Below are 24,381 nucleotides of genomic sequence, written 5' to 3'. Positions count from 1 at the left end.
GATATCTAAAAATACTGCATTTACTGACAAAAAAAATCTTCATTTCTGGCCATTCATAAGCTGCCGTCACTGCCGAATTTATCAATATTTAACCATTCAGGAACTACGTATTTATTGAGCATACGACCATTATTGGGCAAGTGCAAAAACATATCTACCGACCATCTCAGTATTAATTCAACTCCTCAATCACAACAATCGATAACGGTACATATACTAGGCAGGTTGTGGGCCGTTTATATATATTTTTAATTATTTTGTCTGTATACCTTAAATATATTGATATCATATTTATTTCCCTATCGCCATCATTTTTCCATTAAATATGACTTCATCCTAACTTCGAGAACTTCGCATTGTACAAGGTGAAAATTGGGAATGGTCTTCATCAAAAATAGTCCACCTGATCGCTCTAGCCACATTGGGAAATGATTTGCAAAGACCGTTGATTTGCAAGTGTAACATTCTGTATTGCCTCCGTGTATTTTGGATGAACAATACCAGCAGAAATCCCTTTGTAACCTCCAACGTGAAATGCATATAAACCATAAGGGATAATAGTGAAAATTACCTTACAAGGAAGTGAGATAAAGTCTCTGCATAGTATCATTGAAATACTATGGTCCTTCGAAATGGAAATACGAGAACAAAGTTTAAAGGAATATTCAAAGAACAAACGAGCAGGCAACAGTAGGACAAACAGAATTCCACGAGTATTTCCATCATTAATATTGACTAAATGGCGAGGAATAAGGATCCTGCAGGAACCGAGAGGACCATGATACACAAAATGATAACATAGCAAGCGTGGACATATACAGAATGAACACATACAAATTAATTTACAAAGGGTATTGGAATATTAGCCTTTATCTCAAGGGGCTGAAATACAAAAGGCTGGATAAATTGGAATTGTACAATATAATTTAGCTAGAATAATTCAAGGCTTAAATGGTAAATTATGAGTATATGTGCATCGACAGTACTTGTATTCCCTTGAGTATTGAAAATTACATGATCTAGTTGACGCATTTAACGTGATTAAGGGATTTGATAGGGAACTTAATTCCTCTGGTGGGAAGTACAGGCCATTCAGTAAAATGAGAAAGCACTTCTTGGTGTCTGGGCTAACTGAAATTTGGAATTCTCCCAATTAAAGAACAAGTAAAGATTAGTTCAATTGAAAAACAGAGGGAAAAAAAAGTTTTATTTTTCTGTTAGGCAAGGAAGCTGAAGTATGGGCGAACTTTTGATGTGGAAGTACAGACCAGCAAACGGTGGGTGGGGGTTTTGGGGGTGGGGGCGTGGTGGTGAATGGGCTACTGTGCCCAAGTCTATCCTCATATAAATTTATTAAATTAATATGGACATCACCGACCATTTAATGACATAAATTGTTCGTCCCTAATCATTTCCTGATTTGAGAAGGGAATTAAGTCAACTACACATCAAATATCTGAAAATACTGAAAATAATATTCAGCTGATCAAGTAGCATCTGTGGAGGGAGGAACGGAGTTACTGTTTCAGCTCGTTGATTTTTCATAAAAATGTGATTATAAGATATTTGACAGATATTAAAACGATTTAACTTGGGAGCGGAGGGTGGAGGTGGGAGTGGGTGTTGGGGGGGGGGGGTGTTGTAATCATTGACCACCACTTGCATCAGGCCTCGGATGTAACGTTAGGTTTCTCTGACCTCTGTTCTAACCCTCAGCAGACCTACATAGTATTACACGTGAACCCCGGCTGAAGATTAATATATTTTCAAAAAAAAAAAATCCCCAGATATTAGGACAGCATGTATTTAAGTTTAATTTTGGTGAACATGATGGATTTCCTTTAAAGTTGGAGAGAGTAAAAACAATTAATGGTTAACTTATATGATTAAATGAACCGAATTTCAGTGTCGAACTGTTAAAGCACTTTGTTCGACGATCATTGAATACAAAACGCTCGCATCCTCCTCGGCTCCCATGGATCAGTCAGTAATCCTAATATATAGGCTACTTAACTCTCTGATTCGGGAAAATGTATCTGTTTAAAAGGAGCATAAACAATATTCCCGTAAGGTTTCAATTGGCAGTCCTTCATCGCAATTTAATTACTAATTAACACAGGGATTGCACGTTAGATTTCTAAATGTCACACTCGTTTTTCCAATTAGTAATCCTAACCCGATTATCAAGTGTAACTAACTCTTGTTACAAAAACATAATCTCAACCAATGTTCTCTCATGTGTAATAATTTTTATTTTAGAATTGGGCTGTAAAAATTTATTTCCAAATGAAGGGCTGTATTATTTGAACGAGACCATTTCGTGCTGTAGAGAATGCTTTTGGTGATCGATTCCCCATTGGGTTTTCATTTGGTGCGGATAAAGCAGAACGTGACAGATTGTAGGGAGGCGGTGAGATGGGGGGTAAATATAGGGTGGGAGTGGGAGTGGGCGATGGTGTGTGCAAGAAGGTGGTGGTTTATCAGAACACTAATCATGCTGAAAATTCACCTGCACTGATTTTTTAATATGTGAAAAGGAAACTGGTCCTCTCTTTTATAACGTTCAACTAACCACACGCATGTCTGTGTATTCACAAACGCATAATAAATATTTACATAATATTACCGTTGGCGTCTGCAGGTAGCGTGTCATATTGCATTCTGATAGTTTTGCATAATTAAAACATAAGTGACTTAAAACAGGCTGTGTGGCTATATTAAACAGGATATGACAACCAGGATTTTGAGTTAGGCGAGGGAGCAATGCACTATAAATATTTTATCTATTGATTATGTACTGACATATTTGTCTTTAAATTGAATGACTACATCCACACGTAGATTTTGTTACATATTTTCTTTGGGATGTCCATGCACTAGTAACCGTTAATCCATCGCTTTTTACTTCTGTATGGAATTTATACGAGATATATCGTTAAATTATATCCACCCGTATACACGCTAAGTATATTTTTGCGAAACACAACGTTAATATTTCGCCCAAGTTCCTCACATATTATCTTTATCCAAAGTATTAATAACGAGTATTGAATGAAACAGAAGAAAAACCGCGAGTTACACTGAGATCAGTCTTGAAACAGATATCTTTTTCAAAAAGATCTTCGACTTGAATTATTCTCTCAAATCAATAATGTGATACATTATTGGTTAGTTTCTTGCTGTTTATTTGTTCCCCATCTTGATTTCTTTTAAAAACTTGCTCATGTGAAGACATACTAAGTTCTAACTGCATTAGTGCACGGCGTGGCTTCCTTTAAAGTTATCTTACATACTGACATTGGAAATTGACATTTATTGTACTAAAAATAAACTAACAGGTGTTACCTGTTATATTGAGCATGAATCTATAGGTGTGTTCGTTCCTTTGCTTAACTCTGCAGCAGTGTAAAAGCTAGTTCGATTATAGGTTACAGGCCAGAACACCGAGAAACTGCTTCCCTTTTATCTTGCTGGAGAGCGATTTTGCTGTATAGTTTTGAATATAAAATGCAATTCCGTCCTTAAGTCTAAAAGAGTGCGCTCAATCCAAGAGTTATACCCAGCTATGCAAATTCCTACGTAACATGTGCAGTATTACAGAATGTGTTTATCGGAAAGGGGAGGGGGCGCAGAGAATCAGATATTTCGAAACATTCTCGCAACTTTGGAAAGATTTTAAAATAAAGCTGATTAACCACTATCCTGCAGAAACGTGTTGTACAAGATTAACTCATCAACAAAGCAGGCATTCCAGAATAAAAACTCGCAATTGTAAATACATGGGTTGTTCAAAAATGGTGTTCATTTAAAATTATGGATTGAAATTGTGTTTATCATTTTCTCTGTTAAAATCTGGTCGTTTCCCTCTCTCAGGATTTTCACTCGAACACCATGCAGTATAATAAAGCGGTGGGTTTCTATAACACTGTTCAGAATTGCATATTTGTAGCCTTTTAAACAAATAGTCAGTGAACAGTGACAGTACATTTCATCAAGAGAAGCACGGATATTTTTATAAAACAGTTGAAATGCCTCCAGGACAGCTTTAAGAGCTCTGTCCTCGAACCATTAATTCACACGCGCATCTACAGCCCAACCTTGGCATCGTGCGTGCAATGTTATACCATATATATTTGCCGTAAATCAATAAATAGAGTATTTGCCGAACTGCATCGGTTTCAATTAGCTCACGATTTTTGGAAACTAAATCTGAAATTAACTGGATTTTATTTGCACTAATTGCGTATGATACTGAAAGAGGTGTACACTGATAATGCAGCGATCATCCAAATAACCTGTACTGGTTGTAAGCCTGAAACGTGGCGCCTGTAATGTGTCTCCCCCCCTGAAGTTCAAAGAGAGTCTGACATGGATGGAAGCGTGATATTAAACAACTTAGCCCTTTACATAAAAGCCCAGGAATTATTAAATCGCAGTTAAGTAAACTTAGTTTTTATTGCGTTTTTCAAGATCCAAATGATTCCTGATAATCTTACCTATCTCAATTAAACTAAACATAACTGTGCTAGCTACATTTCGAAATAATTCCTTGCTCCGTATATTTCATGCATTTTCCATTGATAGGCGATGAATTAAAATAGGTTCTTCCTATCTAACCGGTAGTACTTTTTAAAGACGTTAAAATTCGGCCACCACAATAAAATATCCTAATGAATTAGTTCAAGAAGCACACCGTACATAACATACGGGTAGGAATGTGAAGCACTTACTGTGTTCAAACATAGCTTCTCTCTCTCTCTCTCTCTCTCTCTCTCTCTCTCTCTCTCTCTCTCTCTCTCTCTCTCTCTCTCTCTCTCTCTCCCTCTCTCCCTCTCTCCCTCTCTCTCTTTCTCTCTCTCTCTCCCTCTCCCTCTCCCTCTCTCTCACACACACTCATTCTTACTCACTCTCCTCCCCCCTCTCCCCCCTCTCTCCCTCCATCTCTCTGTCTGCTTGTCTGTCTCCGTCTCAAGTTATAAGATCTATTCTTACGAAAGAAGAATTAATAGAAGTAGCGGATTATTTTATTCCTTAATTAAAATAACTCATAACGTTAGGGAAGAAAGGGTTACGAGGGCTTCAGAATAACAACAGAGAGAATATATGTCCGTTTAAATGCCCGGTTCTCAGCGCCAATTAGCTCCAATGACTGTGTAGTCCCAAAGCCACGTTTATTATTCCATTGCTCTAGCACCTGGTGTTAAATCACTGTTGTTTTCCTGGACTATTCATTCGGCTGAAGCTATCGATAGCTTTAATTAATACTGTCATAACTGATGGGGGTTATTAGGGCGCGTTATTGAATGAGGATAGCAGGCCAATCTGCTTCCCTGCCACTATCAGTTGTGCTAAAAGTATGCACTATAAATTTGCCGACTGCTGTCAATTAGTTTAACACATTCTAACACAAGTTACGTGCACTGAAATAAATTACGTTTAGTTTAAATAAATAAATTTCCACGACAAATCTTCTATTCATGAATTGTAAAATACTTATTTTTTTAAAAAAGTTTTCTTTAAAGACAAACTCCTTTTTACCGTGCAAGCACTTCCCAGGGCTTAGAAGCGCGTTTCGAACAAGTGGGAGAGGAATAAAGTGTGAAGTGGCGTTAGGGCGCAGAGATAATTGGTCTGATGGAGTTGAGGACAGATCGCGGCCAAATGATGAATATATTCAAACTTTTCCCTGCGTGATGGTGTCAGATTGAAGGCTCTGTGCGCATGTGCGAAGGTGTCCAAACTGACAATGCCAGGGAGATAGCGTGTGCGATTCTCTGAAATCACGACCAACGCCGACAGACAACATGAGATCCAAGGCAAGGGCGAGAAAGCTGGCCAAAAGTAGGTCCCTATTTTCTTCTCCTATCTCTCCGCACTTTGTTTTAGATCCTCTGTTTAAGCTTCCAAAAAGACCTTCCAAAAACAAGAACTGCTCCAGACGGTCCGCTGTACACACATGGTCTTTGTGAAGAAGCGATCAGGAATGTATTTTCTCCTCCAGATGATGTCGGTGCGGCGGGGACGATTAGAATGATGTGTACCATGGGCTTGCAAAAAGGCTCGGGCGCAAGAACTTAAAGAGTTGAACGCTGTGGCCACAAGAGCGGCGCGGAGCTCTGTTTCTGCACAAGTTTTCATACCTTGTTTATTTCTCTCATTCAAGAGAAACTTCCATCCCCCTGCGTCTCGACCCGAGAGGTTGAGAAGTTGGAGAGGAATAGCAAAAAAATAAAATTGAAGTTATTCTAGTTGACGAAAAGATATACAACTTTAAAAAAAAACATATATCGAGTCATTGCAAAGTACGAACAGTTTTCCGGAATCTTAAATAGTGGGCGCTAGAGCACCGTTGAAGAGCTGGAAGTTGGTGGCCAACTGCTTGTCTCTGGTTGAAAGGGGGGCAAAATATCTTAGGGGAGTCGGTTTAATAGACTGAGCTGTATTAGAAATCGAGCCTTACCCGGGTTTCTGAAAAATCAGGAGAGTAATGTTTTAGGGTTGCTTCGGGGAATTGTAAATTTAATGCGACAGCGAATCGCACAAGATTTGTAGGGAACCATTTGGAATAACACAACTGACAACTTTAAACTTCAATTTAAACATGCCAGATCGTGAGACGGGGTTTTCAGGGAAGACTCTCGGATCTTGGAAGGAGTTTAACAAAGTCTTATATGCCTTCAAGATATTTTAATTTATATTTGCGTTTTACTTTGGTTCGCATTGTGTCAAATGTTACAGTGGACATTAATATTTAACTATATAGCCCAAAGAAAAACATCAGTACTGTATATGTTTTAAATGAAATTATATTCACATGCCTGGAGTGTAGGTGGTTCTCCGAAGCCGAACGCAAGTTAGATCTGTGCGAGCTTCCGTTATTTGATTACTTTCTTTAAATGATTTAGGATATTCCTTATACGTATTTTTAAAAGGTTTACAATGAACCACGTTTTCTGTTTCCGTCTCTTACATGACCGTGTTGGTCAGCGTGAGTGTGTATCTGCCCTGCTTCTACTTTCAATTTAAGAGTCTCTGCTCGTCGGCTTACTTTCTGAAATTGCGGGGAATGCTGATCAGCTTAACTGCATAGAACCTCACTAAAAATAAGAGATGCAAGATATTTGAGTTTTAAGTTTGAAGCATCGGCAATGTTAACAGTAACCTTGTGCAAAAAAAAAAGTTTGTAGCCCAATGTATCACTGTATATCTAGGGATAGTAATATTTCTATTTTGATATGTTAATGCTATTTTATTCTTGGTTTTTGATAAATCTACGCCACGATTAATTAATATGACGAGTAATTTGCAAAAATGATGGAGGCAATTCAAGTTTATGCTAGATAGACAGATTGCCATTTATTCTCTGTTATTCTCTGGAGAGGTTTTGTGTCCAATGGTCTGGTTTCAAAGCTCTAATGAGGAAAATATATTTACTGAGGCACTTTTAAAATAGCCTAATCACACGAGTGATTGTTTTTCTCAAAAACTATTTACATTAGAATATGTGCGTACGTGTATGGATACAAATATTATACAAGGGTTTTTAAATATTTAATGGTGGCTGCTAATTGCAATAATTAACACTGGGTAATGGACTTAACTATTTAACTACATTTTCAAGAAGTTGATTATAATTGTGGATCACGGTTTATTTGTATTGAAATAGCCTTTGTTCCTGGTAAGTAGGGAAATTGTTTGATGAATGGCCATGTCCCAGTATTTTTCTAAGTTGTTTTGTTTGTAAATAAGTTGTGTGTTTAGTCTGCGTGATTTGGTCCCCGCTGAGCTCGAATGACTGATTATTACCATTAAATATGATGTGTATTAAATGCCGCTTTCAGGCACGAAGAAAAATTTATTTAATTGAGTCGAGAGGTTTGATTACATTCATATGGGCTCGCAACAAGAAATGAATTGATAGTTATTTTGTTTTCCAAAGATAATAGTTGTAGATATCGGATGAGATGAGAAAAGGAATACCCCAGTCCGACCGAAGCGGCAAACTGGTGGTGTGTTTTTTCGGTGGAAGAATGCGGTACAACACACGTGTAAAACATTACTTGCTCCCCAGATTAGACTTGGAAGTGATAAAATGTGCCTCCGCGCTACTAACTTCAACTGTTGTCCAATGTGGTTTTCATGAGAGGGCTGCATTAGTGAGAGCAGGAGCGGTGCGTGGTGTGGCGGGAGGGGGGGGGGGGGGGGAGGTAAACTCTGAACATAGCTGAAAATAAATAAATAAAATTACCAGACACTGCTGCAATAGCACTCAGCATGTGTAATTGTGTGTGGCCACACAGAAAGGCCCTATGTGTGCTTTACATACATATTTATGAGTCTACATATAGAATTTTATAAAATATCTATGTGTAGACATGTATCTGAAGTTGTTTCACCTTTGTTTATTTCTATCGAGTTTTAATATTCACGGTCACAAAAGATTAAGCTGCATTTTTAATGAACAAGAAGTAAGAAATTAGCATGGAACCGAATGATATTGGTTGAAAGACAAGGGAAATTGTTATATGCAATCGATAGTCGCCTATCATTTGAGAGATTCATTGATGTTTTATTTAAGCAGATATTTTAATACATAGCTGAACGAACAGCTGTAAACATTTCCATTCTATAGCTCTGAGTTGAGGCACCTCAAGGAGAGATTAGTTATTTTTCATGCTTTAGTACCACGTATTTAAAGTACACGCACTCGAAACTTAGCGCACCTGGGAGATTTACAGGAGGATCTTTACAGTTTTAATGTGATTTTAAACATCGGCGTGTTTATTTAAAGTCAGGTTAGCCTAATTCCAGCTATCGGCTTGGCTATTTCATAAAGAGCATGTTTGAGAGAGATGGAGAGAGAGAGAGAAAAACCTCTTTGGATTCTTTTGTGGTGAACCGGGATCACCTTTAGTTTAACAAATATATGAAGGTATTTGTCCAGCCTTATTTCTAAGAGTGTGTGAAAGAAAAATCAACAATATGGGACTGCATTGCAGTATGTCACTGTTTTATAACAAATTATATCGTAAATCCCGAAAAATTGTGACTACACTACAGCAAACAGACTCTGGTAAATTTATATCGACGGTTCTTGCGTAGTTTTAAATACCAAATCAGCGTGCTAATTGCTTGAGTTTTATGATTAGATGTTTAGAAGGTAATAGATTGTTTGTTAAGACCAAGTAATTGAAACAGTAAACAAAAGTCGTGAAAGATGTTTAACTGCTGCACGGGGGAAAGTGGCTACGGTAATGGGTTTCCAATAAAGCAATTACTGCACCCGGGGGCTGGGAGACTAGAATCAATGCGGACAGGATAAAATTCATATACAAGAAAGGAGGGCCAGTGATTAGAATGCTCTTAACTTGAAATTGAGTTATTTGTCACAATAAGAGAATCTGACAAAATAGACAGGGAGTGGAGTATAGTTCTAGGTAATTAAAGTAGATTGGAATAGAGCGCCTGATCAATGTGAAAATTGACCGTTTCAATACAAGTTATCGAAATATTTGTATAGGTATTTTCAACTCTGTGATGTCACTTTACTAATAATAAAAATGTTTTTCTGTATATTTGCATACTTTAAGAGTATCCCACCACCTTCTGTAAGATAATACAACATTTTAACAGCATTTGCATTGTACATTTTTGGAAAATAAGTGCTTAAGAATTGAATTATGTCGGTAAATTCAACCCCTATTTATATAATAGTTATAATTTTAAAACACTACAAGTTGAAGCTTAATTTTACAGAGGTACATTTTCAAAATTAAAAAAAAATAGGCTTGGTAAGCATGCTTTTGAGAATAGCAACGGGGAAACACCTAAGGGATCTGGTTTGTGTAGGACGCTATCGGCAAGAAAAAAAACCGTTTGTTGTGTTCTAACTGTATTTTGACTCCTCCCTTGAAACCCCCTGTCCCCTCCCCCGTTTGATTTTCTTACAGCAATCTGACTCAGCAATCAGACATTTTTCAGAATTACAAGCTGGGAAAGATGCTGCTATGGCAATCGGGTCAGAGTGCAGGGAACTCTCCCCCCTCTCTCCCCCCTCTCTCCCCCCTCTCTCCCCCCTCTCTCCCCCCTCTCTCCCCCCTCTCTCCCCCCTCTCTCCCCCCTCTCTCCCCCCTCTCTCCCCCCTCTCTCCCCCCTCTCTCCCCCCTCTGACACACTCGCACTCGCTCACACCGTTTGATTGCTCGCAACTTCCCCTTCATCTCGAACAGCTCCCACTCAGTTTCCTTTAGTCTCTCCTCATTCTCTCTATTTCCCACTTCTCTCTCTCCTGCCCCCGAATCACCACTATTTTTCACGTGCGATCGAATTCCTCTTCCTCCTTTTATTCGTGGATTTCAGATTTGTCACAAGTACATCGAAACATACGGTGAAAAGTGTCGACTGCGTCAACCAATACAGTCCGAGGAGGCACAACTAATACGGTCCAAGGGTTTGCTGGGGGTAGCCCGGTTAAGCGTCGTCATGCTTCCATTCGTCACGCAGTTTACCACCACAGCTTACTAACCCTAACCCCTTGCGTGGTTTTCTGCCTGCTCTGGATCTCTCTATTGCTAATTGCCGACGGGACATCAACCGTCTGAAAAAGGTTTCCTCGTGTTAACCCTAACCCGTGCGTGTTTGGAATGTGGGAGGAAACGGGATGACGCGGGGGAAACCCACGCGGTCACGGATAGGACACACAGGCTCCTGGAGGCATCACATGACGCTGATGCACGGGCATTGAACCCCGATAGCTGGTGTTGTAAAGCGTAACGCTAACCACTACACTACCCCTTTCTCTGGTAAATTCCCCCATTATTGACAGTATTTATCTTCATCCTCTAACACAAATAAATAATTCCCCGCCCGCGGTGCACATCACAACAGCAATTTCACAACTTCCAACCCTCGGTTTCGTGCTGACTCTTTATGTCTCACATGGGCCATAATCCTATCAGACGCTTACTAATATGGCGCGATGAACGCGAAATTTCAAGACCATGATTATTTCAGATTGCTCTATTTTTCTTCTTCGAGAAGGTTGCGAATGGTAAAGGTGCCATCAGATACAACCAGTATAATTTTGGTGCGATTTGTGTCCCAGCCAAACCCAAGTAGTATTGGCATCCAGATAGAAGTGATCACTAGTCTATGCACGTACACTACCACGCTCACATATGCACACGGTCACATGTCCCGCATAAACACACATTTGCACGTTATTCACAGGGCCACGCACGGGTCGTTGACGTATCATACGTGTACTGTCACAAAACTCTGTCTACATACATGAAAGTTCTTTTATTCGCTCTCACTGTTCATATTCACAATCGGAAAAATGTTATGGACTACACTGGCACTTACACGCTAACAAACTTTGAGGTATCTTTAATTTAGTCTTTTTTGAGTTCTGAAAATCCATTGTGGTTCGGTTTCTCGTGTGAACATGGGAGCTACTTGTTCTCATTCATACACCTAATACGTCTTCAACGTCACTATTGTTTGCACCGGCTCAACCTCGTAAAATAGAACTTTGGTTCTTATTTTACGAAATAATCTTTGCATCCTAGGCGATGGCCATGTGCATGAATATTTTGTGCATATTTTAAAGTGCTGGAAATGATCCTAACACTGTATACATTTATAACACGAATCTGGATAGAAAATAAAATGTTAGGGCTTGAGAAATACAAATTAAAATGTACCCATTTTCAAGTTTAGTTTCGGCGCTGCAGGTACGGCACCGTTTGATTTTATCGCAGTTATGTACAAGGAGCCTCCCCAGCGGAGTTGGAAAAATTTTCGACCACTTGTTAGATATCTTCTTAAAACATTAAACAAAGCTAAACCTCGTTAACTTTGTTGGATAAACTGACCACCTCCACTTCTCGTCCGCAGTTAATTGTAATTAATATTAATTTTATCATTTGCAATTTATAAATTGTTACTTACATTGTTTTTAACTCGTACATTTATCACTCCGATAAAACTCTCCCGCAGGAAAGTTTGGTTTCTGTTACACCTAATGGAAACATAGAGTAATGCGGAATATTTAAGCAAACGTGCAATTCTGTTTAATTCATGGGCTGGTATGGGGAATGTATCCCTCAGCCTGAAGGCACGAATACACAGCGATCAGGAACAGCTTCTTTACCTCTGCCATCAGATTTCTGAACGGACGTTGAACCCTACCTCGCTACCTCACTACTTTTTTTCTCTCTTTTTGCACTACTTAATTTAACTTTTTAAATCTATATATACCTCTTACTGTAATTTAGCTTTATTACTATGTACTGCTGCCACAGAACAATAAATTTTACGACATATGCCGGTGATATTAAACCTGATTCTGATTATAGCTTTCGGTTCATATGTTGGGGCTTTGTCAATCGGAGCTCTGAAGCAAATAAGCGTGCTTGTATGTACTGCAGATAACAGAGGTAAACAAGCTTGAAATTCAAGTTTAAGCCCCTTTCTTTAAAATAAAAACCCGCATTTAATATGTTGTGACTTTTCCCTCCCAACCAACTGAACTCCAGGTTTGTACTCCTCAGTGAATTTCAGTGTAGGAACCAGCACGCCGGCCTCGATGTGGATTGTGACAATCCCGTGAATGATATGGAAGTAGCTTTTAAAATCTTTATATGGACAGGTTATGTCTTTTACTCTAACTGTAATTGACGTTTCACTGTGGAACACCAAGCCAAATATATTATTTGTGTTCCTGCTGTACTTACATATGTACACATCTCAGTACTTGTTTCAAAACTTCCAATATAGAAACATATTTAAGTCCCACGTATATTACATCACCGAAGCCCTTTGACACTGAGCTTCTCATATCTTTCTTTCTCTCCACTAAACACCAGGGTTGTTGTCATTTACCCGGCCTTTGGTGTTTTTGCCTCGGTTCTTTTACCTTTGAGGTCAAGTGTGTAGAGATCAATTCATGGTGCAATTGGGAGCTGGAAATTAAACAAGTTATTGACTATAATGTCTATTTACCTTAACATATCCGCTTAGAAATCACATTCATGTTATATTCTTATAGAACTGATTGGTTGCAGTATTTTGCTTATTATCTCGATTTAAGATAAAGCACAAACGCTTGCATTTTTTTCCGTTTGTGCGATTAGTGAAGATGCATCTGTACTCCTTTATTTTCTTTCTGGATTATTTGGTTCTTCTCATCACTAAAAACCTATGGGGCGCGCATTTCATTTTGCCTTGTGTGGTTTATCTGATTAAATAATTTGGCATTATTTCATCGTGACGAGCAAATGGGACTGTTCACTCTCACCCTCTTTTAGGACTTGCTAGTCCTACTTGAGCTCAAAATATAATCGCAGAAATGGTCCGAAACCATTTGCAAAAAGTGGTTCTTCCACTAAATAATAGAAATCGAATTGATAGTTTAATTAATATGTGTTTAGATATATAGAATTTAATTATCCGGAGAGCGTTATGTTTGTTTTTTTTTATCTGAGGGTTTGCACGCTCGTGTTCTTCTGTTTGTCTATTGTTCATTATTTCTGCAATGTCCCAATGTCAAGTGCGCCGGGTCATAAATTACCACCTTCCGCGAGAAGTTAATGCGCAGGCGTAAAAACTCTTGCAAGCAAGCTTGTTAAACGTACTTAACAAAATGAGCTCTGCAGTTACTGAAACAAAACTGAGACAGAGGGGCTGGTACTTGGGATACAAAACTTAACACATAACATTTCAAACGTAAGAGAAAACGAAACTACTGCAGTTTCATGCGATGAAAGGATTAAACTAAAATTAGGTATGATAAGGACAGGGGTTAAGGGTGAGGGGGAATAAGGTATCACGTGAGTTTTCCGGTACTGTAAACCTGTACTTGAGCATCTTGAGGGCACTTGTTTTAATTATTTACAATGTATCAGTTTCAGGCAGCATTTGTCAATTAAGGTCTTGAGGAAATCTCCGTAGTGGGAGCTCGATAGTCAGCATTTAAAAATACTGTATTTTTAATAGAAGTATTTTAGCTTAAATAGGGAAGGATTTCATCATTGCAGTCTCAAAAATTTCCGAAGTAACTGTTCTTATTCTTTATACGGTATCTAAAAAACAGACATTCTGTAGTCGCACAGTATTTACAGGCATGCCAACATATTACATTACATATTGCTATAAAAGACTGTTGCAGATGACCAACTAAGGTCTTTAAAAGTAGGCGAGACACCTCTGGGATGCCGGCCCATCCAATCAATGGTTCAATTTAATATCAGATAATGTCTACACCTCTTTTTTGAGTATTGTTGAATCCTAATGTAATTTGAATAATTCCCAGCTAGATGTTAGAATTGCAGATGTGTTGGTGATAGGAGATTTAAGTTCGATACTTGCTTAGTTATGTTTACAGTGATTACCCAGGATTGGTTGAAGCCTGGGAGAGTGATTATTCCTGGGTTAGTTATATGGATTAACATTATTGTTATAATCCAATATATGTATTACAAATGCATGTCAAATTTTTATGAGGATATGAGTTAGCAAGTTTGGGTATTTTTGTACGCATATTTCAAATATTCCTAAATGAATGAAGTATGACATAAAGAGCAGCGGCCCTAAACTGGCCCACCTGCTGGTGTTTGGCTGGTTTATAGAAAGGAATGAACTTGATGGTAATCTATAATGACGACCTTCTGTAGCAAAATTTATTGTAATATGTTGTTGTGCTGCTTTAACAAAGCGGGCACTACAGTGGACTAGTAAGCATTTCTTGTTGGTATGCATGGCAGCCTTAACAGGTGGACTGCTTGAAGCAAACTTTTACTAAAACAGCGCAAATTGGTATTGACTCTGGTTGTAAATCTTGGCTCAGACAACAGCATCCATAATCTGTGAATGAATACATTACAAAAAAATGTATGAATTAGTTAAAAATTTGGAACCAATACATTTCTTTATTTTCACGGTAACTTTTACATGCATACTACAAAGTTTTCTTATAACGTTAGCTTATCTTGTTTGTCTTACAAAATTAAAAGTAACCCCTAAGAGCCTAAAATTTCTTTTAAATCTATGATCAAAAATGAAATGCTTCACTTGGCATATTCTTCAAGTTTGAGTTTATCGTCACCTGACAGTACATATTCACAACCAAATGAAACAACATTCCCCCCCCCACACACACACAACATATATTACACAGAGCACATAAACCAAAATATTTTCATAAATAAGTTAATAAATTATAATTAGAAATGTATGTAGTGTGCTGCACAAATAAACAGTACTGTAAACAGCTGGCAGTCCTAATGACAAGACCTTAGTAGTGGTAGGGTATTTCTTAGTCCTACTGCCTGAGAGAAGAAGCTGTTACTCAGACTGGCAGTTTTAGTCTTGATGATTCTGTACCTCCTTCCTGATGTTAGCAGATTGTGGGATGGGTGATTAGGATCCTCAAGTGTGTTGGGCCCTTCATCTGCAATGCTCCCAGTAAATATCACAATTTGGGAGGAGGGAGATCCAGATGATCCCCTTGGTGGTCTTTGCTGTCCTCATTAGGGGCAAGTGGTCCTTTGCCTTGCAGTTTCCCAACCCCACAGTGATGCAGCTGTGCAGGGTGCTCTCAATGCCCTGTGCTCTGTAGAAAGTCGTTGGAGTGGCTCTGGGGAACCTTGCATGCTTCAATCTCCCCAGAAGATGTAGATACTGCTCCGTATTCATGACCAGTGAGGTGTTGTGTCCCCAGGATAGATAGTCTGTTATGTACACAACACCCTTCTTGTGCTCTTTGCTTCTCTGTGGCAGAGCCATTGATGTGCAATGGAAAGTGGTCAACCTCTGCATTCCTGATGTCCAAAATCATCTCTTTTGACTTACCCACATTGGGATTCAAGTAGTTGTTCTCACACCATTTGACAAACCTCCCTACCTCGACTCTGTATGCCAACTCATCATTGTTGCTTATGAGGCCATCCACTGTAGTATCATTAGTGAACTAGATGTTGTAGTTTGACCTGAATCTGGCAGTGCAGTTGTGAGTCAGCAGTCAGGATTGTAGGCATTTAGAATCCTGAAATCTTCGATTATCAAGAAGGATTTCATACTCTTAATATTGTTATTATTATTCTGTTTCATGGTATGTTTTGGAACATTTCATTGAGTGTCTGGGCAAAAAACCAACACTAGTGTAGGAGACAGTAAATTAGGAAAAGAGAAATAACAAATAAGTATTAAGTGGTGTCAGGTAATGGATTTTTAAAACTGGTGGAATGTAACCAGGATTTCCATCTACAGCATCAATTTTAAAAGTTGGGAGAAAGGTAACTATTGTTGAAATTATTTGTCCAAACTAAATGTTCACCTAGCCAAGTGCAAGTCTGTTTCCAGGAGATGCTGTTCTGGTAATGGAAACAAGAAAAGTAATTCAGAATTGACAGAGAAGACTTACAGGAAGATTCAAGGGAGCTTGGAGAGAGAGAAAACATCTAAAACAGTATCCTGCAGCCCCTGAAGTATTTCAAGCAGACTTAGCAACACTCATATTTGATAAGTGGGTTTGTAACATCCGTAAGTTGAGAAAACTCTTGATGCATTTGTCTCTTTTAAAGAAGCTTCAAAAGCTTAAACTTAGCATGCAATTTTCTTTTGAGTGTTAAAGAGTGTCACTTATTCCAACTCTTTGCTTCATGTAATTTCTCATTGAATTTTAGAACATTCTTATTCTTTCACTGTGCCACCTTTTAAAAATTAATGCTGCCAGACGTGTGTGGAGGCTCTTCCATGATTCTTCTCCAATCATCAGGGAGGAAAACCAATTTCAATCTGAAGAATGCTCAGGGAATAGAGTTAAGTGACCAGACTAATTTTACCCATACATATACAAATGTAAACCTGCCTATTTATTTCAAGATAATTCACAATACTATCACTACGTGCAGAATTTATTTCTCTTGGATACGCTATCAGTCTTTATATGAAAAAAAAACATTACTTTCCACTTACACCATCAAGAAAAATAATCACCTGCCACTTTATATATGGAAACAATTCAGCTGTTGGTGTATTCTTCCCAAATATATATTAATTGAGGCTGTGTACAGGGATGGTTTTAAAAAGATTTGGGATTGCATTGCCTTGTGGGCAATTCCATAATAGTATGAATTTCTATAATTAAGACTGATATCAGCTGCTGTGTTTCAGTTACCTCAATTAAATTGAATGATGTTAAATAATGCCAGCAACTTAGCAGAAAGGTGAGAAAATCTTGTTAATGAAATAGTGTTTCAATGCTGCTGGTTAACTGCACAGATTGCACAGGGCAAGAGTCAGTGCATCTTTACCAAACCAATCCAAGCCCTTCTGATCTGAACAGGGTTATTCTATATTATATATGCATCTCAGGAAAGCAGCATAATATCCTCGAATGTATAGTGAGTTTGTAGTCATTCTTCAACAGAGACATCCAATTTGGCTCTTAATGTTGATCTTGCCATTCACTAGAGGATCTGGAATGACATTCAACCAGAAAAAGTGTATTGTAAAGTATTCCTCAATAAATGGTCCAATGGTCAATTTTGCAAATTATATCTAGGCAAGAATACCCAGATTTAATTCCTTATCTATATTTCTCATCTGCAAGAGTTATCAGTAAGTACGGAGCAGGGAATTTTCTAAACTCCTACCTTGGTTGTTGTCTACTACCCGTTCCAGGAAGCATCCAAACAAAGATGTTACTGGCTACAGGATTAGCTCCACTTAAATTTACAGAGGGGACTATATTGATGAAGCACCTTGAATGAAGTTGCATCCATTGTATGTATATTGCCAGGAAGAGTTAATGCGTTTAGGGGGAACGAGTAGAAGTACAGTAAGTGTACAGAAGATGAGATAATCCAAGCGATAAGCAGCTCTTTTTCAACGTAAATGTTTTTTTTTATTCCAGGAAGGTTATTGAAGGAATAGCTGAACCGCAATGACTAAGAAAATCCCAGGTTCAATTTGTAATTCATTGAGCTGATCTCCTGAATCTGCAAAAGCCTAACAGCATGAGCATTGGCTCTGGTCTGCTTTATTTAGAGTGGATCCCTCTAGAGTAGTTGTATAAAAATTCTCATAAAGTTTTCTTGAGGAAAATGTCTGGAAAGAATGAATTTGCTGAATTTCCAAGACAAATTGTATTATTGCATGTTTTATAATGCCATGTTTTCAACTAAATACAGATAATTGTTTTGGTGCAAGTGCAGCCTAGATGTATGTCTGTAAACTTTAATTCCTTTAACATATTCTTAATCATGAGCATTTTGAAGTTCAAAGTTCAAAGTAAATTTATTATCAAAGTACATATGTGTCACTGTACACAACCCCACGATTTGTTTTGTTCCGGGCAAACTCAGTAGATCCAATAACCAGAGTAGAAATAATGAAAGACTGCACCCAACAGGTAGGAAAACCACAATGCAAAAGAAAACAAGCTGCAAATACAAAAAAAAGAAGAAATAATAATTAATAAGTAAGCAATAAATATCAAGAATATGAGATGAAGGGTCCTTGAAAGGGAGTCCATAGGTTTTGGGAACAGTTCAGTGATGGGACAAGTGAAGTTGAGTTGCGTTATCGCCTATGATTTAAGGGCCTTGCTGGTTGAGGGGTAGTAACTGTTCCTGAGCCTGGTGCTGTGATTCCTGAAGCTCCAGTACCTTCTTCCAGATGGCAGCAGTGAGAAGAGAGCATGGCCTGGATGGAGTAGGTCCCTGCTAATGGACACTGCTTTCCTGCCACCAAGTTCCATGTGGATCTGCTCAGTGGTGGAGAGGGATTTGCCTGTGATGAACTGGGCCATATCCACTACTTGTTGTAGGATTTTTCATTCAAGGACTTTGGTGCTTCCATACCGGGAGGTGATGCAGCCTGTCAATATACTCTCCACCATACACCTATACAAGTTTGCAAAAGTTTTAGATGTCATGGTGAATCTTTGCGAACTTCTAAGGAAGAAGAGGTACTGCCCTGCTTTCGTCATTATTGCACTTACATGCTGGGCCCAGGACAGGTCCTTTGATATTATAACACAAAAGCATTTAAAGTTGCTAACCCTCTCCACTTCTGATCTCCTGAAGATAACTGGCTCATGGACCTCAGGTTTCTTCCTCCTGGTCAATAACCAGCTCCTTGCTCTTGCTGATATTCAATAACGGGTTGTTGTGGCACCACTCAGCCAGATATTCAGTTTCCCTCATATACTCTGATTCATCACTGCCTTGATCCGACCAACAACAGTGGTGTCATCAGCAAACTTGACATTGGAGCTGTGCTTAGCCACACAGTCATATGTGTAAAGTGAGTAAGGCAGGGAGCTAAGCACACAGCTTTGTGGCGCACCTGTTCTTTTGGAGATTGTGGAGGAGATGTTGTTGTCAATCTGAACTAACTGAGGTCTGCAAGTAAGGAAGTCAAGGATCCAATTGCACCAGGAAGTATTGAGGCCAAGGACCTGAAGCTTGTTGATTCATTTAAAGGTGATGATAGCATTGAATGCTGAGCTATATTTGATAAAGAGCATCCTGATGTATGCATCTTTGCTGTGCAGAAGTCTAACTCTTGTGCAATAATTGCCAGAAATTCTTCTTGCATCAGATTTTATGCTTAAATTGAGCATAAAAATAAAATGTGCACGTTTTACAGTTTAAGCTAAATTCTCTGGAGCATCTCCCTAATGGAAAATTGGACAGGATGCATTCTGTTGTAATTTACTTTTATTGTTTTTTTTTATTTCTGTTGAACATAACTCATGAGATACCATCATCAGGTTGTGTAGCCTGATTTAAGTACTTAATTGGATCAATACATTGCAACTTCAACCTTTCATAATTTACTCACAACAAAACGAGGAAGTAATCTCCTGAAGATGAATTCTACATAATTTAAAGGGACATGACTGGAATATTGCATTGCACTCTATAAGTTGTCTGCACTGCTTTCTCTGTGAATATTATTTTATGGAAAATGGATGAGACCCATGGCACCGAACACAAATCCTGCAGCCGAATCACCCATGGCCCTATTCCAGACACTTGTCCAACTCTTCTTCCCCTCCTACCTATCCATTCAACCACTATAGGCAATTAGGCTGTTTGATGGAATAGGGCCTCATGTGCCATTAATGTCAGAGCTCCCTCATAGAATGCCATGTAGTCCAATTCCCCTCATTTGATCTCCTCCTTCCCCACACTAATTTATCACGCTCTCACTGTTTCTCACCTGTTCCCCAACTGTTTCCTCTCCTTTCCATTTCAGCCTCGGGCTGCCATAGAGAGATCCCTTGAACAGTGCCACCCATTTTGCACTGGAATGCCATTGCTGCTGCAAGCCAGCTGTGGCTGGGATGTGCTGGTCAGCTTTGTAATATCCCCTGAACGGTATAAATTATGATAACTATTTTTAAAGGATGCCCCAGTTTTCCGAATTTTATTTGTGATTCTTTATTTGCTGTCCATGATGAATAACAACTGTTTGGTTTTACTAGGTGTTCTGAAATGGCATAGAATTGGCAATCATTCAGAGAGCAATTTGGAAAGGACACCAAAAGTTGACCTTGCTAGTATTTTACCCATGTGCGTGAACAAATAAAGAAAAAAAATCATAAGTTCTAACTTCATCCCCACTGCTTTGATTTATCAACCAGCTTCCTCCATCACAGTCATTTCCCATTGGTTCTGCCACATACTCGTGGCATTGGTTTAGGAACCAACTTCCTCTGTCCCAGTCACTTCCCATTGGTCCTGCCACATTTTCATGGCATTGGTTTAAGAACTAATTTCCTTTGTCACAGCCACTTCTCCTTACTTCTGCCACAGTTTTATTGGATTAACTTTACTTCCCTCAGTTATTGTCACTTCACTTTATTTTGTACTACCATCTCTGCACCATTCCACTATTTTGGATTTGTTGTATTTGTATTCATTGAGGCCATAATGCATCTATTCTATTGCTTTGCAAACAACTTGTGAACAAGAGATTTAATTGTAATTGGATATATGTAACGATAATCTTAGCCTGTTTACTTCTGTAATTGATAAATTCCAAAACCCAGTAGATCAGCAACTGATTTATCTTTGTCTTAACATTGTTTTATGATCCTTAAGTTTGTTAACATTTCTCCAACTTTACTTTAGGTTTCCATATAATTAATTAATATTTGGACTTTGAACGTATCTGCCAATCCCTAAAAACTCCTAAGAATATAGGTTTGTGGCAATTTTGTGAACTGCTATTATCCTCCTGCTGAAGGTACTCCCACACCACTCTTCAACAGGGAGTTCTAGGATTTAAATCTAAGTTCTAAGATTTAAATGAAGGAACAATAATATATTTAGACCATAAGGTATAGCAGGAAATTAAGCCATTTGGCCCATCAAGTATGTTGCACCATTTCATCATGGCTGATCCATTTTCCCTCAAAGCCCCAATCTCCTGCCTTCACCCGGTTTCCCTTCATGCCCTGACCAATCAATAATCTATCAACCTTGGCATTTAAATGTACATAAAGATTTGGCTTCCACAGCTCCCTGTGGCAATGAATTCCACAGATTCACCACTCTCTGGCTAAAGATTTACTAGCTGTGATGATGTTCAACTTGGAGGAGAGCTTGCAGGTGGATGTGTTCCCATGCACCTGCTCTCCATGAACCCTTGGAGGTGGACGTTGCAGGTTTGGCAGGTTTCATTTGAGTGGCCTAGTGTATTTTGTAATTATGCACACCACAGTCACTCTGTATTGCAGGTGGAGGGAATGAATGGGCAATGGATGATCCTGAATGGTGTTGAATTTCTTGAGTGTTGTTGGACTATATTCCAGAGTACTTCTGATTTGCATCTTAGAAAAGGTGGAAAGACTTTGGAGTGTCAAATGAGTTATTTGCCAACCTCTGACCTACTCCTGTAACCATGTTATTAAAGTGTTTGGTTTGGTTGGAGTTTTGATCAATAGTAAGCTCCTACTCCACCCTCATCCCAACAATCTGTTAATGATAAAGAATTTTACACTGGTGATGCTACTAAATGTCACAAATAAGTAGTGTTTTAAGGATGTCTTTGCAAGGTAATCGAAGAAATAGCTGCACACGTTCAGGCCTGAGGCTTATTCTGGACACTGTCATGGGAAGAAACTACAGAGCAAAAGGCTCAAGGATGTGCTGAAGGCCTCTGCAAATATGTGGAACCTCCTTACTGACCAGGGAACTCCTGAACCATGACCGTTCAAAATGGAGAAGGAAGATTCCAGATGTTATTGAGAAATTTGTGTCCATGCATCACAAAATAGTCATGCATAACTACTAAACTATTGCACCTCCAAAATTATCCGCCTACCCCTCCTGTCAGTAGCTAACTGTGGCAGAGTCCACTGTTCTCTCTTGGGCTACTGCATGTACCCCAAACCCCATAAAACTGGAGGAAGAACAAGTTATCCTTGATCCCAAGGCACTTTCTAAACAGAAGATTCTTTCTCAGTGTCATTGTAGAAGTTATAAATAACAATGGGTTGTTCCACCATTTAGGAGGACACTTAAGATTCAAGAGCATTTGTGGATTTGGAATGGGAGTTTCTTTGCTGATCCTTTTTTCGTACACCTTTCCTGTTTGCATTGTTTTTCATTTTGTATGATTTTTTTTGTTCATTCTGATGATTTGTTTGATATTAAATAAATCTTCATTTAGCCCAATAATATGTGACCATCCTCTGGCACTAAAGAGTATTTCCGTTATTGTCGTACATTAGTGTATACTTGCTTACTTCCCATTACTGACATTTAGGGCAGCAATGAAATCCTCCATCTCTGGCACTGTTCGGCGCTGCCTTCTTCATGTCAGTAGCTTCCTCTCGGTTTTCACTACCGTCAGTCACACAAGTCCCTGGTGGAGACTCAGGACTACCATCGCACACAGATGTAGAAGGATTCTTCATTGCTGTTTCCTAACAATTTTGTTTTACTAGTGAGGGTTGAACCCTTGAAGCTGGAGGGCAGGTGGACCACTCTTAGTTTGGCCTCTAACCTTTGACCTGTTTGGCATAGGTGACCCGACCAAGAGCCAAAGCATACCGACGCAACTCCAGCCAACATAGCTCTCCAGGTCATTGAGGAATGTAAGCCTCCAATGATGAGGTTGTGGTCCTCTTGGAGAACTTTAGTACATGGCTGGTAGTTTTGTTCACAGTACGTACGAGTACACTATAGTGTTATATGTATTAGAATGCAGAATGAAGAGTTTTGCATTAGCCGTTGAACTAAATATTCATTTATTTTCACAAAGTCAAACAATTGAAATTTCATTACCTTTCTTCTTTATCCTCTATTTATTCCAATGGTGCATTTGATTCAACCATTAGGCTGTGGAACCAATGGCGTTCACTTGCCCTATCATTGAAATGCACTCACAACCAATGAGCTTACTTTCAAGGACTCTTTGTATCCTGTTCTTGATATTTATTGCTTATTTTTATTATTATTATTATTTCTTTCTGTGCATTTATTTGAACAGTTTGTTGTCTTCTACACTTTGGTTGAATGCCCATGTGAATGCGATCTTTCATCGATTCTGTTATGGTTATTATTCTATAGATTCATTGAGTGTGCCCACAAGAAAATTAATCTCTGGGTTGTATATGGTGATAAATATGTACTTTGATAATAAATTTACTTCTAATTTTGCGCAGAAGATGTTAAAAATAGATTCATTTTCTAAATGTTTTAAAGTGATGCTGGTGATGATTCTTTATGATGTTAATATTTGGGTGAATCTTCTTCATCTGGTATTTTCAATGAAGAATTAAAAATAAGAAATAACGCCCATCAATGTTACTTTACAAACTTTTCCCATAGTGCAATCATAAGTGAAGCTTGAAAATTATTCACCAGTGGAATATTCTTGTGTGCTTGCAAGGTCAATTTCAAAGTTGAGTTTAAATTGTGCAATGTGGTACCACCAAGTTACTCTCAGAAGCCACAAAGTTGTACCAGGTTGAGACATGGGCTTTGTGCATTAAAACCAGTGGCTTATTGAGTCTGCAAGAATGCTGCCAATCATTTTATAAAACTCATCTGGAATTATAGAGTTTCATTCCCAGCTGTACTCATAACACATTTTTCTCTTTAGAAAAGTTCCCTGGTATTTACGTGGAATCAACTTTTCTCAGTGCCCCATTGACAGCAACAGTCCTACTTAAAGCGTTAAACAAGCATTATTCACTTTTTGATACAGTAGGCACAGAGGAGATTGAAGACTGATGTTTTTGTAGGAGTGGAGTGCAAGCTGGTACAATGATTTTTGATGAAAAGCACTATTATTTCTCTGCATATGACCATTATCATGGGTACTTCAGTGTTGATACCACTAATGTTCTGCATGAGC

General features: G+C 38.6%; 1 protein-coding gene and 1 long non-coding RNA gene across 14 annotated transcripts in view; one reads left to right on the top strand and one right to left on the bottom strand.

The window, feature by feature from the left end:
- Window positions 1-5,657, bottom strand: part of LOC132382211 (uncharacterized) — a 76,576-nt gene extending 70,919 nt beyond the window's left edge. The window contains exon 1 of the long non-coding RNA XR_009508233.1: window positions 5,539-5,657. This is a non-coding gene — a long non-coding RNA (uncharacterized LOC132382211). The remainder of the gene's footprint in view (window positions 1-5,538) is intronic.
- Window positions 1-24,381, top strand: part of prdm16 (PR domain containing 16) — a 742,940-nt gene that overhangs the window by 9,510 nt on the left and 709,049 nt on the right. For 11 of the 13 annotated variants that reach the window (XM_059952207.1, XM_059952208.1, XM_059952204.1 and 8 more), the window contains exon 1: window positions 5,714-5,841. The exons of 1 other annotated variant lie outside the window; for it this stretch is intronic. In XM_059952207.1, coding sequence (XP_059808190.1) covers window positions 5,805-5,841 — 37 coding nt within the window. In that variant the 5' untranslated portion in view covers window positions 5,714-5,804. Of the gene's footprint in view, window positions 1-5,713; window positions 5,842-8,276; window positions 8,933-24,381 lie in introns of those variants that run through there. One more of the 13 variants, XM_059952201.1, reaches the window with a different exon arrangement.

This window comes from Hypanus sabinus, chromosome 27 (genome assembly GCF_030144855.1).
Source record: "Hypanus sabinus isolate sHypSab1 chromosome 27, sHypSab1.hap1, whole genome shotgun sequence".
NCBI lineage: Eukaryota > Metazoa > Chordata > Chondrichthyes > Myliobatiformes > Dasyatidae > Hypanus > Hypanus sabinus.
This window is presented reverse-complemented; position numbering and strand designations above follow the sequence as displayed.